At 46.5% G+C, this 19,887-nt stretch overlaps 1 protein-coding gene across 2 annotated transcripts in view; it reads left to right on the plus strand.

The window, feature by feature from the left end:
* Os9 (OS9 endoplasmic reticulum lectin) overlaps positions 1-18,828 on the plus strand; it is a 36,893-nt gene extending 18,065 nt beyond the window's left edge. The window contains exons 6-15 of one of the 2 annotated variants that reach the window (XM_004650503.2): positions 13,134-13,344; positions 13,448-13,549; positions 13,739-13,839; positions 14,437-14,491; positions 15,175-15,263; positions 15,491-15,766; positions 16,332-16,521; positions 17,431-17,595; positions 17,748-17,860; positions 18,082-18,828. In XM_004650503.2, coding sequence (XP_004650560.1) covers positions 13,134-13,344; positions 13,448-13,549; positions 13,739-13,839; positions 14,437-14,491; positions 15,175-15,263; positions 15,491-15,766; positions 16,332-16,521; positions 17,431-17,595; positions 17,748-17,860; positions 18,082-18,207 — 1,428 coding nt within the window. In that variant the 3' untranslated portion in view covers positions 18,208-18,828. The remainder of the gene's footprint in view (positions 1-13,133; positions 13,345-13,447; positions 13,550-13,738; positions 13,840-14,436; positions 14,492-15,174; positions 15,264-15,490; positions 15,767-16,331; positions 16,522-17,430; positions 17,596-17,747; positions 17,861-18,081) is intronic. The other variant, XM_045152706.1, reaches the window with a different exon arrangement.
* Positions 18,829-19,887: the final 1,059 nt, after the last annotated feature.

The following is a 19,887-nucleotide window of genomic DNA, read 5'->3' on the forward strand; positions in this document are numbered from 1 at the left end:
AGGTTATAGAGTTTTGTTTTTCATATTTTGGGTACTAATTAAAACATATTTTACTGTGTGGTGGGAGGGTGAGGCCGAGCTAATAATTGTTTTCCATCTGGACAACAGCTATCCTAGCACTATTTATCGGGTGGCTCATATTCTTCTCCCCCATGTCAGTGCTACCCAAGTCCACTAAATATGCATGTTTTCCTTGTGGTTTCTCTTGTCCCAGTAGTATGTCTGTGTCCGTCAGTACCATGCTGTTTTCTTACGGTAGGTTTTTAGTGAACATCTGGTGGAGTGCTTTTCCCTTTGTTCAATACTGGGCCGCCTGGCCCATGACACAAGCCTTTACTCCTAGCACTGAAGGTGGAAGCAAAAGGATCACATGTCCGAGGCCAGCCTGGGCTAAATAGCAAAACCTGTCTCAAAAAAAAAAAAAAAAAAGAATCAACTCCTACCAAATCAGAGAGCCAGAGCCTCAGAGGCCCCCAACACCTCAGCACTGAAGCAGACCAAAAATGAACCCAACATGGCTCAGGGAAATTTTGCGGAAGAGGGGACGGAAAGAATGTCAGAGTCACATGTTGGGTCATGATTTGCAGAGACATTTATCATACCAATAACTGGGGGCTAACTCCACAATGCACGACCCATTTTCATTAACAAGGAGGGTCTAATGGGAGGGGGTAGATCACAGATGAGACTAAATAATGGTACCAAACTGCCTGTATTTACTGAAAAGAAAACTAATAAATTAAATTAAAAAAAAAAAAGAAAAGAAAAAACTGAACTATTACTGGCCAAGTTCTGTTTAAAAGCTCTTTGGGGATTTTTATTATAATTAAATTGAATTTTTAAATATTTTATTTTTATTTATTTATTTGAGAGAGAGAGAGAAAATTAGGCAGAGAGAGAGACAGAGACAGAGAGAGAAGGGGTGTGCCGGGGCCTCCAGCCACTGCAAACGAACTCCAGATGCATGCATCCTCTTGTGCATCTGGCTTACATGGGTACTGAGGAATTGAACCTGCATCCTTTGGCTTTGCAGGCAAACGTCTTAACCGCTAAGCCATTCCTCCAGCCCTTGTTTTTATTTTTTTTGAGGTAGGATCTTACTGTATCCCAAGCTGACCTGGAATTGACTATGTAGTTTCAGGGTGGCCTCGAATTCACAGCAGTCCTACTTCTGCCTCCCCAGTGCTGGGATTAAAGGCATGTGCCACCACACCTAGCCAACAATCATAATTTTAAATCAACATACATTCATTGTACGTAATAGTACTAGATTTCATAAGGATCTTTCCATGCAAGTATATAGTGTGCTTCTAGCATATTCCCCCCATTTTCACACACTCCTCACCCTTTATCTCTCCCATTAGTTACCCTAGACAGTTTCCATACAATATACAAATATATAATTTTATATGTCTACATAAAATGAGCAAAAATATACAATATTTCTCTTTCTGAGACTGATAGTTTGCTTAATATGATATCTCTATCGCATCCATTTTCTTGCAAATGACATAACTTTGAAGTTCTTTATAGCTACAAAAAAAAAAATCCACTGTGTTTATATACTACATTCTCCTCTCCACTCCTCTGTGACAGACACCTGGGTTGGTTCTGTAACTTAGCTGTTGTGCTGCAACAGACATCATGCAAATATCTCTGCAGTATGTTGACTTGGAGTTCTTCAGGTAAATACTCAGGAGGAATATAGCTGGGTCCTATAGAAGATCTAATTTTAGTTTTCTGAGCCACCGCCATACTGCTCTCCATTGTGGCTGGACTAGTTTGCATTCCCACCAGCAGTGTTGAAGGGAGGGTTCCTTTGAGCCACATTCTTGCCAGCGTTTTTGTGTGTGTGTAGTATGTGGAGTTGGGTGTGTGTGTGCCCAGATGCACATGCCCTTGCATGTTTGTGTGGAGGCCCGAAAGAATGGCATCCTACCTCACTTGTCCCTTTGTTTCTTTGAGATGTAGTCTCACCGATTCCAGAGCTTGGTGTTTCACAAGTCCCAGCGATTCTCCAGTCTGCCCCCACAGCACTGGGTTTACAGACATAAACAGCACCACACCCAGCTGATTATATGGGTGCTGGGAATCAAACTACGATGGTCCCAGGTCCCCTTAGGTCCTCATGCTTGTGCAGGAGGTGCCTTTAACTGCTATGCTATCCATCTCTCTAGCCCCTGATAGAGGCAGATAGAGAGAGAATAGGTGTGCCAGAGCTTTCAATCGCTGCAAACAAACTCTAGGCACATGCACCATCTTGTACATCTGTCTTATGTGGGTACTGGGGAATCCAACCTGGATCCTTTGGCTTTGCAGGCAAGCGCCTTAACTGCTAAGCCATCTCTCTAGCCCACCTGTTTGTTATCTTAATGACTGCTCTTCTGACTGGGGTGAGGTGGAATCTCAGTGTCATTTTGATTTGCATTTGTCAATGGCTTGTGATATTGAGCTTTTTTGTTTGTTTGTTTGTTTGTTTGTTTTGAGGTAGGGTCTCACTCTAGCCCAGGCTGACCTGAAATTCACTATGTAGTCTCAGGGTGGCCAGAAACTCACAGTGATCCTCCTACCTCTGCCTCCCGAGTGTGGGATTAAACGTGTGTGCCACCACACCTGGCTAATTGAGCATTTTTAATATATTTTATTTATTTATTTATTTGAGAGAGATAAAGAGGGAGAAAAAGAAACTGGCCACACCAGGGCCTCCAGCCACTGCAAACAAACTTGAGACACATGCACCTCCTTGTGCATCTGGTTTATATGGGTTCTGGGGAATAGAACCAGGGTCCTTAGGCTTTGCAGGTAAACGCCTTAACTGCTAAGCCATCTTCTCCAGCTCTTGAGAATTTTTAAATTGTTCATGGCTATTCCTGTTTCATCTTTTGAGAACTTTCTATTCATTTTATTAACCTACTTAATGATTTGGTTGTTTGATTTCTTACTCAGTTTTTTTGAGTTCTTTGTATATTCCCAATGTTAACCCTGTCGGGTGAGTAGCTAGCAGAGCTTTTCTCCCACTCTGTGGGCTGTCCCTTCACTCAGTGGTTGCCTCTTCTGTGCAGGAGCCTGTGCATGTCACGAAATCTCTTGTGTCAGTTGTTGGCATTATTTCCTGAGTACTTGGAGATGAGTTGTTTTTGTTTTTTTCCTTTTTCAGAAAGTCCTTTCCTATGCCTGTATCTTCAAGTGTTTTTCTCTGTCATTTTTCTAATAGCTTCAGTGTTTCAGATTATACATTAAAGTTTTTAATCTACTTGGACTTGATTTTTGTATAGAGAGATAGGAATCTAGTTTCATTCTTCTACATTTTGATTTTCCCAGCATCTTTTACTGAAGAGACTATTTTCTCCATTGCGCATATGTGTATGTGTATGTATGTGTGTGTGTGTGTATTATATATATATTTATTTATATTTATATTTACATTTGGTTATTTATTTATATTTATATTTACATTTGGTTTTTTGAGGTAGGGCCTCCCACTAGCTCAGGCTGACCTGGAATTCACTATGTAGTCTTCAGGCTGGCCTCAAACCTACGGCTATCCTACCTCTGCCTCCCAAATGCTGGGATTAAAGGCGTGCGCCACCATGCTCGGCTTCCATTGCATATTTTTAACATCCTTGTCAAAATTCAGCCATTGTATTACATTTATCTGTGTGTCTATTTTTTGTTGTTGTTACTGTTTTGGCTTTTCAAAGTAGGGTCTCGCTGTAGCCCAGGCTAACCTGGAATTCACCATGTGCTCTCAGCGTGACCTTGAACTCAAAGCCATCCCTACCTCTGCCTCCGCAGTGTGCCACCACGGCCGGCTCTTTTTGGAGTCATGGTCTCATTCTGTAACCAAGGCTGGCTTCAAACTCAGCGTTTCTCCTGTCCCAGCCTCTTGAGTGCTGGGGATTACAGATGTGAGCCACCATGCCACTCTCTAAGAAGCCCGTCCAGAAGCTCGGGCATGACGGCTTGCGGAGTGCACAGGAGGCAGATCAGGAGGTGCTTCTCTTTCTGTACTCGCCCTGCTACTTTTAGTAGAAAAATGACTCCAGTTCCATTCATGGTGCTATAAGTGACAAGAGTTCATCATTTTTGTAGCCAAACAGCATTTCATTGTAGTTATACTACATGTTCTTGTCTGTTTATCAGATGATGGACACTTGAACTGTATCTCTATCTTGGCTATTGTGAATAGAGCTTTAATGTCTGTTTAACTTCTTTTTGTTGTAGATAGACTCAAAGTACAACTGAGAATGACCATGAACTTCTGATCCTCCAGCCCCCTCCTCCAAAGTGCTGGGATTGTGGATAGACTTGTACCGCCATAGCCAGTCTCTCAGAGATTTTTGTTAAAAAATAATTTTTTAAAATTTATTTACTTGAGGGGGGAATTATCATGGCTTATTGTCTATAATTATGAAAGTTGTCAATAATAAAAAAATGTATTTATTGGAGAGAGAAAAAGGCAGATAGGGAAAGAATGGATGCTCCAGGGCTTCCAGCCACTACAAACAAACTCCAGACGCTTATGCCACTTTGTGTGTCTGGCTTACGTGGGTACTGAGGAATTAAACTCAGGCTATCAGGCCTTGCAAGCAAGTGCCTTAACCACTGAGCAATTGCATGCTCTCACATGTGTAGGTACATAGGTATGTACATGCATGTAGTTGCCAGAGGACAACCCCAGGTGTTGTTTCTCGAGTATGCTGTCCACACCTTTTTTTTTAAAGTATATTATATTTTTTAATTATTTATTTATTTATTTGAGAGCGACAGACACAGAGAGAAAGACAGATAGAGGGAGAGAGAGAGAATGGGCGCGCCAGGGCTTCCAGCCTCTGCAAACGAACTCCAGACACGTGCGCCCCCTTGTACATCTGGCTAACGTGGGACCTGGGGAACCGAGCCTCGAACCAGGGTCCTTAGGCTTCATAGGCAAGCACTTAACCACTAAGCCATCTCTCCAGCCCACACACCTTTTTTTAAATTAAACATTTTATTTATTTATTTGACAGAGAAAGAGGGAGAGAGAGAGAATGGGCGCTCAAGGGCCTCCAGCCACTATAAATGAACTCCATATGTGTGTGCCTCCTTGTACATCTGGCTAACGTGGGTCCTAGGGAATTGAACCTGGGTCGTTTGGCTTTGAGGCAAACACCTTAACCACTAAGCCATCCCTCTATCCCTGTCCACGTCTTTTTAAGACAGGGTCTTGCATTGGCCTGGAACTCACTAATTAAGCTAGAATGACTAGTCAGGGAGCCACAGGGACCCTCTTGTCTCTATTTTCCTAGCATTAGGATTAAGGTGCACACCCCCATGCCCAGCATTTTATTCATTCGTTCGTTCATTCATTCATATGCTTGTATGTATGTGCATATGTGTATATGTGTGCATGTGTACCACAACACACATGTGGAAGTCAAGAGAACAATCTCAGCTATTCTGCCTTATTGTTTTTTAAGTTTTAGAGAGATTTTATTAGAGTAAGAAAAGGAAAGAAGCCAGGTGTGATGGCACACGCCTTTAATCCCAAAACTCGGGAGGCAGAGGTAGGAGGATTGCTATGAATTTGGGGCCACCCTGAGACTACATAGTGAATTCCAGGTCAACCTGGGCCAGAGTGAGACTCTACCTTGAAAAGCCAAACAAAGAGAAAAAAGGGAAAGAGTATGAAGAGCCCTTTCCCATCTAGAGACCTAAAACACAGGGTCGTTTTTAGATTCTGAATGGGGGTTGAGCTAGCCAGCCCTGACGCGAATCTTCTACCTTCTCTTGAGAGAGGCTGTCTTGCTGCTGTGAATGAACACCGGTCTAATTGCCTATGAAATTTGGATTCTCCTGTCTCTGTCTCTCATTACCATAGGCATATGCACCACTTTTCATCCAGCTTTACTTGCTAGGGAATTGAACTTGGGTTGGCAAGCTTTGCAAACAAGCACCTTTAACCACAGAGCCATTTCCCCAGCCCATGCCTAGCATTTTATATGAATTTGAGGATTGAACTTAGGTCTTCTGCTTGCAAGGCAAACACTTCACCTACTGAGTTCTCTCTCCAGCCCCTGTTTTAGATTTTTTATTAACACAATTGCTGTAGTGAATAGTTTTGTACCTGTAGAGTTTATGTAGATTAAATTCTTGGAAGTAGGCTTGTGTAATTTTGATATGTCCTGCCAAATTACTCTCTTACCAGCAGTATGAGAATGCTAATTTCTGTACAGCCATGCCAGCCTGGTTTATTTTTAAACTTTTAGAATTTGGCTAATCACTGGTTAGGGATTAAAGAACTCTTTCTTGGGATAGTTTTAATTTGCATTTCTTTAAAGAAAAGATGTGTGAGCTTACTCATATTTAGGAGCAGTTTGTCTCTCCTGTATTCTACCTCTCATATTCTGTGCCCATTTTCCTGGTAACTTATTACTCTTTTTATTCTTAATTTAAATATTAGCAACATCATCCTTTTGGCTTTGTAGGTAATCTTTCTTTTTTAAAAAATATTTTATTTTATTTAGTCATATGACAGAGAAAGAGGGAGAGAGAGAATGATGCACCAGGGCCTCCAGCCACTGCAAATGAACTCCAGACATATGCACCCCCTTGTGCATCTGGCTAACATGGGTCCTGGGGAATAGAACCTGGGTCCTTTGGCTTTGCAGGCAAATGTCTTAACCACTAAGCCATCCTTCCAGCCCTCTTTTTTTTTTTTCTTATGAGAGAGAGAGAGAATTGGTGCCACTGCAGTTGAACCCCAGACTTGTACACTTGTGCAACCTTGTGTGCTTGCCTCATGCTGTGTGTCTGGCTTATGTGGGACTTAGAGAGTCAAACATGGGTCCTGGGGCTTCACAGGCATACGCCTTAACCGCTAAGCCATCTCTCCAGCCCCTTCTTTTCTTTTTCGTACAATTTTTTTTTTAATTGCTTTTTTTTTTTTTTTTTTTTTTAAGGCTGACCTGGCACTCATTCTGAAGTCCCAGGCTGGCCTCAAACTCACAGTGATCTGCCTACCTCTGCCTCCCTACTGCTAGGATTAAAGGTGTGTGCCACCATGCCTGACTCCCTCCAATTTTTAAAGAAATGTTTTATTATTTATTTATTTATTTATATGTGTATGGGCACACCAGGGCTTCTTGCCATTGCAAACAAACTCTGGACATGTGTCACTCTGTGCATCTGGCTTTATGTGGGTACAGGGGAATAAAATCTTGGCCTAAAGGCTTTGCAAGCAAGTGCCTTTAACCACTAAGCCATCTCCCCAACTCATCCCTCCAGGTTTAATGTATAATAGTTACATTTTCAGTATGATTTCTACCTTGCTTCAGAGGTTATTAGTGTAGTACTAACAAATGTGTTTTGTTTCTGTTGTTGTAAGATTGCTGTTGGTTTCTTTATTATTATTTATTTATTTACTTTGCATTTTCAAGGTATGGTCTCACTCTAGCCCAGGCTGACCTGGAATTCACTATGTAATCTCAGGGTGGTCTTGAACTCATAGTGATCCTCCTACCTGTGCCTCCCAAGTGCTGGGTTTAATGGGTGTGCCATCATGCCCAGATATATATATATGTTTTGCAGTTGGTTTCTAATGTTATGGCATTGTGTGAATAATTCTTTGGTTTGTTACATTTTTTAATTTTATTTATTAGAGACAGAGAGAGGGTGGGAGAAAGAGAGAGAGAATGGACATTCCAGGGCCTCTAGCTGCTGCAGCAAATGAACTCTAGATACAAGCATCACATTGTGAATCTGGCTAACTTGGGACCTGGAGCATCAGACCTGGGTCCTTACACTTCGCAGGCAAGCGCCTTAACTGCTAAGCTATGTCTCCAACCCTGTTCTTTGATTTTTGAGACTTTCTTTGTGGTGTTCCCCCTCCCCCCACAGGGGTTCTTATAGGTTAATCTTGAACTAGCTGTGTAGCCAGGGATGACCTTGAACTCCTAATCCTCCTGCCTGTACTTCCAAAGGGTGTGTGGGAATTACTGCATCCGGCAGTTTTTAAATTGGATGTTTTCTTTAAAGCATGGTTTCTCTTGTTACTTAGCTCAGCACTCTAAGTAGTGCTGGGCACCTGTGAAAGAACTTGTAGTCCCCATTATTTGGGAGGCTGAGGCAAGACCACTTGAGCACAGGAGTTCAGGTCCAGCCTGAGCAACATTTCATTTTGTGGTGCTGGGGCTCAGACCTATGCTAGGCAAGTGTTTTAATTACTGAGTCATACCCTCAGCCTGAAACTTCATCTCAAAACAAAACAAAGGAACAAGATGGGTATGATAGTGCATGCCTTTAATCCCAGCAGAGGTAGGAGGATTGCCATAAATTCAAGGCCACCCTGAGACTACATAGGGAATTCCAGGTCAGCCTGGGCTAGTGTGAGATCCTATCTCAAAAAACATAAAATAAGGTGGAAGGCTGGAGAGATGGCTTAGTGGTTAAGGCATTCACCTGCAGTGCTAACAGCCGGAGTTCAATTCCCCAGTTACACATGTAAAGCCAGATATGCAAAGTGGTGCATGGCTCTGATGTTGGTTTGCAGTGGCTAGAGGCCTTGGCATGCCCATTCTCTCACCCTCCCTCTGTCTCTCAAATAAATTAATTAAATATTTTTCAAAATTATATCCAATTTTTAACTTAATGTTATTACAAATTGACCCTTTCACATTACAAAGTGATATTCTTTACTAATATTTTAGTCTATTGTGGGATGTTAATATAGTGTAACAGCTTGTTTTGAATGTTTTTCATCCATTTTTTCTTTTTTTTTTCCCCTTCAACCTCAGACCTGACCAATCATCTTTACCTTAGTTTTGTGTTTTAAATCTGTTCTCAGGAGATAGCTCAGTTACTAAAGTGCTTGCTGGACAAGGATGAGAGCCTGCTTGAGTTCAGAATCCGTACGAAAGCCAGAGGCAGTGACATGTGCCTGTAGTCCCAGTAGTTAGTGACAGGAGAACCCTGGGGCTTGCTGGCCAGCTGGTCAAGTAGAGTGAGTGAGTTCCAAGTTCAGTGAGGACTCTATCACAAAATAAGGTGGTCACCTTAATTACAGTACTCCGAGGGTAAGATAGGAGGATCACTATGAGTTTGAGGCAAGCTTGGCTATAGTGAGACTGTGCCTTTAAAAAGTAAATCAAAATGTGGGGGTGGGGAAGGAGGGAATTACCATGGGTTATATTTTATAATCATGGAAAATGTTAATAAAAATTAAAAAAAAAAAAAAGTAAATCAAACAGCCGGGCGTGATGGCGCACACCTTTAATCCCAGCACTCGGGAGACAGAAGTAGGAGGATTGCCGTGAGTTCAAGGCCACCCTGAGATGACAGTTAATTCCAGGTCAGCCTGGACCAGAGTGAGACCCTACCTCGAAAAACCAAAAGAAAAATAATAATAAATAAATAAAATAAAATAAAATAAAAAGTAAATCAGAGCCAGGTGTGGTGGCGCATGCCTTTAATACCAGCACCATGAGTTTGAGGCCACCTTGAGACTACATAGTGAATTCCAGGTCAGCCTGAGCTAGGATAAAACCCTACCTTGAAAACACACACACACACACACACACACACCAGCCCCCCTCCCCCTGGGCTGGAGAGATGGCTATGCAGTTAAGGCATTGGCCTGCAAAGCCAAAGGACCAAGATTCAATTCCCCAGGACCCACGTAAGCCAGATGCACAAGGTAGCGCATGTGTCTGGAGTTTGTTTGCAGTGGCTGGAGGCCTTGGTAGGCCCATTCTCTCCCTCTCTCTCTCTGCTGTCAAGTTTTTTTTAAAAAGTAAATAAGAGCGTTGGGTATGCCTTTAATCCCAGCACTTGGGAGGCAGAGATAGGAGGATTGCCATGAGTTCAAGGCCACTCTGAGACTACATAGTGAATTCCAAGTCAGCCTGGCCTAGAGCAAGATCCTACCTTGAAAAACAAACAAACAAAGTAAATAAGGGGCTAGGGAGATTACTCAGTGGTAAAGGTGCTTGCTTGCAAAGCCTGTTGTCCTGGGTTCAGTTCCCCAGAAGTCATGTAACCACCGATGCACTAAGTTGCCCATGTGTCTAGAGTTTGTGTGCAGGAGCAAGAGGCCATGGTACAACCATATCCACTCTCTCAAGTAAGTAAATGAAAATGTAAAAGAAAAAAGATAGGATCTTACTAGTTATTTATCCAGACTTTCCTTGGACTCACAGTAATCCTCCTGCCTCTGTCTCCCAAGTGCTGGAATTATAAGTGTCTGCCACTACACGTAGATCAAAAGTTCTTAATATATTCTGGATATGTTTCTTATCAAATGCATGCTTTGAAAATATCTTTTCCTGTTCTATGAACTATGAATTCACAGTTTCACAGGGCTTGATATATAGCTCAGACTGGCCTTGAACTTGCCATGTGACCTAGGTTGGTCTTCGATTCAGGGTTCTCCACCTCAACCTCTGTAGTGTGAGGATTACAATCACAGGCACACACAACACTCCCAGTTCTGAATTCATGGCTTTGTTTCATACTGTAGTCCTGGGTGGCCTGGAACTCACTGTAGCCCAGGCTGGCTTTGAACTTGCTAGAGTGCTGGGAATACAAGCATACACTACTATACTTTGTTTGAAATTACATTTTGGGGGGCTGGAGAGATGGCTTAGCGGTTAAGCGCTTGCCTGTGAAGCCTAAGGGCCCCGGTTCGAGGCTCGGTTCCCCAGGTCCCACGTTAGCCAGATGCACAAGGGGGCGCACGCGTCTGGAGTTCATTTGCAGAGGCTGGAGGCCCTGGTGCGCCCATTCTCTATCTGTCTCTCTCTCTCCCTCTCTCTCTGTCACTCTCAAATAAATAAATAAAAATGAACAAAAAAATGTTTAAAAAAATAAAATAAAATTACATTTTTGGGTAAATTTTAGAAAGATTATATTATAGAGATTATAAATATAATCTAAGAGAAGGAAGGAGCTAGGTATGGTGGCGCACGTCTTTAATCCCAGCACTTGGGAGGCAGAGCTAGGAGGATCACCGAGAGTTTGAGGCCACCCTGAGACTACATAGTGAATTCCAAGTCAGCCTGAGCTAGAGAGAGACCCTACCTTGAAAAACAAAGCAAAAAAAAAAAAAAAAAAAGGAGGAGGAGGAAGAGGAGGAGGAGGAGGAAGGCATGTAGCACTCGTGCCCAAGATAAGGCAAGAGGAGGTTCTGGAAAATGGAAAAGTCTGTCTAGAGACCCAGACAGGGTCTTTTGTAACATAAGAAAGAAATGGGAAAGCCCCTAAATTCACATTTTAGATTGTGTCTTTTATACCACGAAAGCTTACAATTTGGATTAATTCCAATTTATTTTGCTTCTTTTGTTCTTGTCCTTTTTAAAAATATATTTATTTATTTATTTATTTGACAGAGAAAGAGGGAGAGAGAGAATGGGCGCACCATGGTCTCCAACCCACTGCAAACAAACTCCAGATGCATGCGTCCCCTTGTGCATCTGGCTAATGTGGGTAGTGGGGAGTCAAACCAGGATCCTTTGGCTTTGTAGGCAAACACCTTAACCGCTAAGCCCTCTGGCCTTTTGTTTTTTTGAGGTAGGGTCTCACTCTAGCTCAGGCTGACTTGGGATTCACTATGTAGTCTTAGGGTGGCCTGGAACTCATAGTGATCAGCCTCCCAAGTGCTGGGATGAAAGGTGTGTGCCACCATACCTGGCTGTTCTTGTGCTTGACATCACAGCTGTTAAACCTTAGTTTCTTCCAAGGTTATGCACTTGGGCTAGGGAGAGGCCAGTGGTGGCTCATACCCATGATCTCAGCACTCAAGAGGCAGAGGTTTTCGTTGTTAAACATTATGTCTCATTTAAATTCTTACCAGTTGTAGTTGCAAAAGCGTATCATATATAAGCAAATACATGTGATGTATAATTATACAGGTAGTATATTTTTGTATACCATTTTTATGTAAATATGATACAGATACAAAGCCAGGTAGCAGCGTGTACACTGACTGCTGCTTACAGTTAAGCTGCCTATGTTCTTTGCCACTTTCACCATTTACCAGCCGGTCAACCTGAACAATTGTCTTAATTGCATCAAACTTAAATTTAAAAAAATACTTTTATTAGCCGGGCGTGGTGGTGCACGCCTTTAATCCCAGCACTCGGGAAGCAGAGGTAGGAGGATCGCTGAGAGTTCGAAGCCACCCTGAGAATACAGAGTGAATTCCAGGTCAGCCTGAGCTAGAGTGAGACCCTACCTCGAAAAACCAAAAAAAAAAACAAAACAACCTTTTATTTATTTGGGCTGGAAAGATGGCTTAGTGGTTAAGGCCCTTGCCTGCACAGCCTGAGGACCTGGATTTGATTCCCCAGGACCCACGTTAGCCAGATGCACAAGGTGGTGCATGCATCTGGAGTTTATTTGCAGTGGATGGAGGCCCTGACATGCCCACACTGTCTCTCTGTCTGCCTCTTTGTCTCTCAGATAATAAATAAAAATTTAAAAGAATTTATTTCTTTGAGAGAAAGAGACAGATAAGCCAGGTGTGGTGGCACATGCCTTTAATCCCAGCACTTGGAAGACAGAGGTAGGAGGGTTGCTGAGAGTTTGAGGTCACCCTGAGAATACAGAGTGAATTCCAGGCCAACCTGAGCTGGAGTGAGACCCTACCTTGGAAAAAAAAAAAAAAAAAATGAAAGAAAGAGACAGATTGAGAGAATGGGCACAACATTAGGGCCTTTAGCCACTTCAAAACTCCACTTTAGAAATTCCAGATGCATGTGTCATGTTGTGCATCTGGCTTTACATCGGTACTGGAGAATCAAACTCAAGTCCCTAGGCTTTGCAGGCTAGCTTCTCAACCAGTGAGCCATCTCTCCAGCCCTCAAACCCAACTTTGTTGTTTGTTTGTTTGTATTTTTGTTTTTCAAGGTAGGGTTTCACTCTAGTTCATGGTAGCCTCAAACTCACAGCAATCCCCATACCTCTGCCTCCCAAGTGCTGGGATTAAGTGTGCGCCATCACACCCATCCTCAAACCTAACTTGGGTGAGCTAATGACTTGATGGTCCATATATGTAGCATGTGCCTGGATCTAACATACAATAAGTGCTTAATAAAAGGAAGCTGCTCCAAGAAATGAAGCTGGTGATTTCAGTTGGTTCTCCTTTTCCATCCTGGCAGTTCCTCTGCGACGAAAGCGCAGGTATTTCTGGGGACTACATCGATCGTGTGGACGAGCCCTTGTCATGCTCTTACGTGCTGACCATTCGGACTCCGCGGCTCTGCCCACATCCCCTCCTCCGGCCCCCGACCAGTGCTGCGCCACAGGCCATTCTGTGCCATCCAGCCCTGCAGCCGGACGAGTACACGGCCTACCTTCAGAGGCAAGCCGGTGCGTGAGTAGCAGAGCCGGGCACGGAGGGGAGCCGAGGCCCGGGGCCCGCGGCAGAGGGAGGAATGAGCTCCTATCCTGCTTGCACGCTGATCTTTGGTAGATTCCAAGAAGTTGGAAGGTAAAATCGCAGAGGAGGCACAAGACACAGACCCACAAATACGGAGTGAGACCAAGCCCGGGGTGGGGCACCCGGAGAAAGCAGGTAGGATGTAGTTTCTCCTGTTCCTTGAAACAGGTCTCCACTTCCTTCCCTAATCTTCCTGCAAGTACCGAGTGCTGTGGGTGGCCTGGAAGATTGCCACGGGTTCCCTTGACAATAGAGGAGGCAGTTTACTCTCCCCTACTTTGTTCCCTTCTCTTCCCTGATTTCCTCATGTTCTCTGTACCCTAGGTGTCAGCACAGCCGAGGAGGCCAGTAAGGAGTCAGAGTTCTGGAAGATGCTTCATGAGCCGGAGGACCAGGCTGCAAGAGGGGAGGAGGTGCAGGCAGGGGTAAGAGCCGGTTTCCCAGCTGCTTTTCTTCCTTCCTTCCTTTCCTTCTTTCCTTTTTTGTGTTAATACTTTTTTATTTGAGAGAGTGAGTCAGATATAGAGAGAGAATGAGAGTGCCAGGGCCTTCAGCCACTGCAAACAAACTAGATACATGCGCCACCTTGTACATCTGGCTCACGTGGGTCCTGGGGAATAGAACCGAGGTCCTTGGGCTTTACAGGCAAGTGCCTTAACCGCAGAGCCATCCCTCTAGCCCACAGCTGATTTTATTTTACTTTATTTTGGTATTTCAAGATAGGGTCTCACTCAAGCCTAGTTTGACCTGGAATTCACTGTGTAGTCTCAGAGTGGCCTTGAGCCCATGGTGATCCTCCTACCTCAGTCTCCTGAGTTTTGGGATTAAAGGCATGCGCCTCCATGCCCGGCCCCAGCTGCTTTTCTGATGAGGGTGGACCTGAGTTTAGGAAGGGGAGGGCCCCTCAAGCTGAGGTCATTATGAAGTGGCCTCTAACTGCCTAGGGATGCAGGAATATTGCTTGAGGAGTATGGTGGGCCTACCTAGGCTTTTGTACTTGAGTCTGCTCTTTTCCTCACCAGGAGCAGGACCTGAACCTCGAAGCTGCAGTAGACCCAGCTCCCCACCCTCCCGACGGTTAGTCAACCTTTTGTGTCTCCTTGGTGCCTGGATGGGGTGGAGAGTAGAGCCTGACGCTGGGGGGAGGTTGGACAGCCAGGCCCGCAGTAAATTCGCTTCCCCATGCCTCTGCTCCCCTTTTCTTTTCCTTTTTTTTTCTGTGGTGCTAGGGATTGAACTCAGGTTTTTGCAATGCTCTACTACTACCCCCAGCCCAGGGGATTCATGTTCACCACGGTAGTCCTGAGTTTGTCCTCCTTGTAGATGGCAGAACTATTTGAGGGAGGTAGTACCTTAGAACGTTGTGAGACTGAATGAAAGTGACTCTGTACTTCATAGTGGAATACCCAGAATCTAGTAGATAACAAATGGTTAATATTTGTGGGAAAGGGTAAGCAGAATCCAGTGAAGAACCCTGGGCCCAGAGTCTCCTCTATACTCTTAAAATAGAGTTTTTGCCAATAGAGCCTCAGGAGCTCATGGAAGAACAGGGGACTTAGCACCTCATTAGCACCCATGTCTCTGACGTGAGCCCACCTGAGGCCAAAGCTCTGTGAAGGGGTTTGTTTGCCTCCTCTCAGTCATCAGACAGACACTTCTGGAGGCAGAGACCATGTCTTTCCTTGGCCTCTCGTTGCGTCTACATGTGCATCCAGAGAGGATTCAGAATGCAACAGAACATGCCTGTTCTCTCATCTCAGATTTTCAGAACAATGTGCAGGTCAAAGTCATTCGGAGTCCTGCAGATTTGATTCGACTGATAGAGGAGATGAAAATTGGAACAAAGAAGGTATGAGTCTGCTCAACAGAGGTTGGGCCCTGCCTCCTGGCATTTGAAAACCCATCTTTACCTGAGCCAGAATTGGGCCTAACAAAGCTGGCTCCCGTCCTTCCCCTCCTGAGTCCCACACTACTGCTGCCGTGATGCTCTGCCACTGTTCGCCTGCCCCCCCCACCTTGTGTTGCTGCCAAAGCCCCCCAACTGTCTTACCTCCTCCCCAACCCCTGCCTGCCCAGGAGAAGCCAAGCACAGGCCAAGAACAGTCTGTAGATGATGCCGTGGAAGCCCCTCAAAGGGATGCAGAGGGGAAGGAAAAGGGTGATGCCCCTCCGAGTGCAGTGGAGGAGGAGGAGGACAATGATGAGGATGAAGATGAAGACGAGGATGAGCGGCAGTTACTGGGAGAGTTTGAGAAGGAGCTGGAGGGGATTCTGCTCCCCTCAGACCGTGACAAGCTCCGTTCAGAGGTGAAGGCTGGCATGGAGCGGGAACTGGAGAACATCATCCAGGAGGTGAGACCCGCTTTTCCCGAGGCAACTGCAAGTGCCCGTCTCTGAAAACGGGACAGGCTGAGGGCAGGTGGTCGTACCTAGCTCAGCTCATGGGGTAGGATAGGACTTCCTAACATAGTAACTAGTCCCTTAATTAAAAGAAGGGATTCGCCAGGCATGGTGGCACACGCCTTTAATCCCAGCACTTGAGAGGCAGAGGTAGGAGGATCACTGTGAGTTTGAGGCCAGCCTGAGACTACATAATGAATTCCAGGTCAGCCTGGACTAGAGTGAGACCCTACCTCGAAAACAAACAAACAAAAATAAAATAAAAGATGGGATTATCTAGGCATAATGGTGCATTCCTGTGATCCCAACACTCATGAAGTAGAGCCAGGAGGATCAGAAATTCAAGGCTAGCCTGGACCATGTGAGACCCTGTCTCAAAAACAACGAACAACAACCCCAAGAAAAAAAAGTGGAATGGGAGAGTAGGATGGAAGAAAGAAAGCTGAGTCTTTTGTAGAGGACACCTGCTGGATTCAGGTCCCCAGACCTTTGACTCCATCTTCCTTGGGCCTTCTAGACAGACAAGGAGCTGCACCCAGATGGGCTGAAGAAGGAGTCAGAGCGTGAACGGGCAATATTGGCTCTGACATCCACTCTTAACAAACTCATCAAGAGACTGGAGGAGAACCAGAATCCAGAGCTGGTGAAGAAGTACAAGAAAAAGAGGGTTGTCCCCCAAAAGCCTCCCCCGTCACCGCGCCCTGCAGGTGAGAGCAGTCTGCGGGCAGCAGCCGGGCCAGTCGTCACTTCTCCTCCGGCTGCGCGCTCTCTTGCTGTCTTCGGAACGCTTTTCTTGCTGCTGCCTTCTTCCCACCACCTCGTCTCGGCATGCACCCCTGCTTGTCCTTTTGGAAGAGTCCGTCTTGGTTTCTGGTTTGCTCCTTCATGCTCAGTGCCACAGCACTCTGTCTGGCATGCAGTCGCAGTAGCTATGAGCCTCAAGTGCTGAAAAGCTCACACTTACGAAAGACTGCTCTTGGCCTGTGTTTGGCTTCCCCTGAGTGGGTGGATATTGGAGAGGAGACAATTGGGGAGTTTTTGTAGCCACACAGAGGTGGGGGGGGGTCATTTGGGAAGGGCAGTTATAACTTGGTACTGGACGAGGCTCTAGCTATCAGTGTGAATAGGTAAGCCCACTGCACATAAGCCACTAGCCTGACCACACTTCAGCTATTCCTCCTTCTTGTAGCCCTTACATCCATTACATGGGGTTTTACAAGTGTGGAGGTCTCAGACATTCCAAAGAGAACATTCCAGCTTCAGACCTTCCATTCCACTCTTTGGATAAGCATTGAAAGTTCTTTTAAAGCCCCATTATGTGGAGAGGCAAACCTGATCCTTAAAAGAAAGCTTACTGGTGTAGGTGGCCTGAGCTTTGCTTTCAGAAAGCAGTTGTTTTCCTGTAAGACACCAGCAGGATTACAAGGTGGGAGGGGCAGGAGGAAGGAGGCTGCGGGGGACGAGTATGCACTGTTTGTGAGCCCTGGCTCACACACACGTTGAGATGGACCAGCCCTCCAAACCAGCTGCCGGCTTAGGGAGAGGTGACCACTGCAGCCCCTCGCCCTGGAGTCACAGCTCTGCTTTGTGTCTCCCTGTGTGTCCCCCCCTCTAAGAGGAGGATCCTGAGCACAGAGTCCGGGTCCGGGTCACCAAGCTCCGTCACGGAGGCCCCAATCAGGATCTGACTGTCCTCGAGATGAAACGGGAAAACCCACAGCTGAAACAAATCGAGGGGCTGGTGAAAGACGTGCTGGAGAGGGAGGGACTCACGGCCGAAGGTGGGCTTGGAGGGCGGTGGTTCGAGATGTCAGAAGGGCTGGCCACTGAAATGGCAGGGCTGGGTCAAGGTGGACCAGAGACCTTGGCTGGGGACCCCCTGAGGCTCCCAGTCTTCCCTTCTTCACTACCTATATCGTATCGCTCCTTCCAGGCAAGATTGAGATCAAAATTGTACGTCCTGGGGCTGATGGGACTGAGGAGGACACACGCTGGCTGACTGATGAGGACACAAAGAGCCTCAAGGAAATCTTCTTCAACATCTTGGTGAGGCAGTCCTCGCAAGTCCTGAACCCCCATTCCACCCCCTGCGCTGCTGAAAGTGCGGTCTTGCTCACACTAGCTGCCGTGGCCAGCCTCTGCTTGCTGAGCCCCAGCCTTGTGTGGGAGGCTAGCACTCTGGCCGCCACTCAGGGAGAACCCCGCGGGAGGCCGTGTTCCAGGCCTGGGTTCTGTAGCATCCCTGGATTACCCTGGCTCTCCCTCAGGTGCAGGGAGCGGAAGAGGCCCACAAAGAGCGCCAGCGGCAGAAGGAGCTGGAGAGCAACTACCGCCGGGTGTGGGGCTCTCCAGGTGGCGAGGGCACTGGGGACATGGATGAGTTTGACTTCTGAAACCAGCACTGCCACTTCCTCCAAGGGCTCCAGCATCTTTTGGACTTGCCCTGCCTCCTCTTCCTCCTCCCTCCCCACCCTGGGGCCTTGGAGACCAAACAGCAGATTGGAGCTAAACTGTGGACTACGGACCCTGCTGGGAGGTGTGGGAGGCCCAGGTGAGGCTGCTGCGGCTGGGCTGCCCGGAGCCACCCTTCATACCTCACCGAGCCTGCGGGGCCTGGGCTCCCAGGCTCTTCCCACATGCCCTTCCCTTCCTCCTCAGCTTCCCTTGTTGTTTCCTAATTTGTTGGTTCTTCCCTCGTCCTACCCAGAGACTCAGAGCGGGGCAGGGGCAACAGAAAGAGCAAAGCATTTAGCAGACTCCCAGAGAGCAGACTGGCCACCCCGCCCTGTTGCCAATCACAGTCTCTTGCCCTTCCCTTGGATTTTCTTCTCCCTTCCTGCTCCCACTGCCCCGTACGTCTGTGCTTCTGAGTCAGGAGTCTTTACCTCTTCACTGAGGGAGTGGAAGGCCATTGGACATCACCTCAGACACAATCCCAGCAAAAAGAGTGGGAGGCGAAAGCACCCACCGTGTTCTTCAACAATCGGGTTTTTAAATAAAGAACTGGACCATCAGTCCGTTGGCCTTTGTGGGGGTGAGGGGAGATGCTCAGGTGGGGAAGGGACTCGCTCTTCTCTTCAGGATGGAGAGGCACCTTCTCTGATCCTTTTGGGTTTGCGCCTCCCAGAAGTCATCAGTGTGGCTGGGGGGGGGTACATATGCAGGGACCAGGGCAGCTGAACAAAGCCCACAGATATGGCACAAACTGGGAAAAAGAAACCACCCAATCTCTCCTTTATCTGCCCCTTCTCTTTTTTAAAATTTAATTTGCCAGGCTAGGGAATAAACCCAAGGCCTCACACACTAGGCAAGTGCTCTGCCAGCAAGTGGCACCTCCAGCCCAGCTGCTTCCCTCTGGTGGGAAGAATTCTTTCCCCCTTCACATCCTGCAAGGCAGACCATGTACCTCAAAGGCTCTTCCATTTCCACCCAGGACATCTTTCTTCCCATCTCCCTGTAGCTTCAGATGTCGTTTGCCAGCCACCCCTCCCCCACCCAGCTTGTCACTCCCTGGGAAAGGCCTCCACCTGTGGCATTCCAGCTTCATAGTCTGCCAGGGACACGTGGGCCTGGTGTCCTCATCTCTCCCTCGTCCTCAAGGGCAGCTGTGCGTCCCAGTCATTCATACTCGCTTCCTCTCACAGGGCAGAGGAGCCCGTGGGCAGTATAGGGAGTCTCTCCTGGAGTCCCCAGTTGGGAGGTGTGTAGCCCCTACTGGAGACTCCACTGGCCCATAAAAATAAGGAAGGGACAGAGGGCATGTCATGCCCTCTGCAGAAGTGGAAAGGGTGGGGTTCTGTTGTTGAAGGAACTTACATTGGACTGAGTCTCTTCCTGCTGAACACGGACAAGTCCTTACTATGTACATTCTACTTGAATTGTGTTGAAACGTACATGGGTCCTCTCCATATGCGTATCAAGGGGACAGCTGCTACAGCTGGCAGGAACCTAGGAACTGCCTTGAGTGTAGCCCGTGGCAGAGCACTGGGTTCAGATCACCACCCCTCCTCTCATCGGAGTCATTTCACTTTCAAGTGCCTGGTAAACTGACTTGCAGCCCTGGCACCCTAGGA

This window comes from Jaculus jaculus, chromosome 6, assembly GCF_020740685.1.
Source record: "Jaculus jaculus isolate mJacJac1 chromosome 6, mJacJac1.mat.Y.cur, whole genome shotgun sequence".
NCBI lineage: Eukaryota > Metazoa > Chordata > Mammalia > Rodentia > Dipodidae > Jaculus > Jaculus jaculus.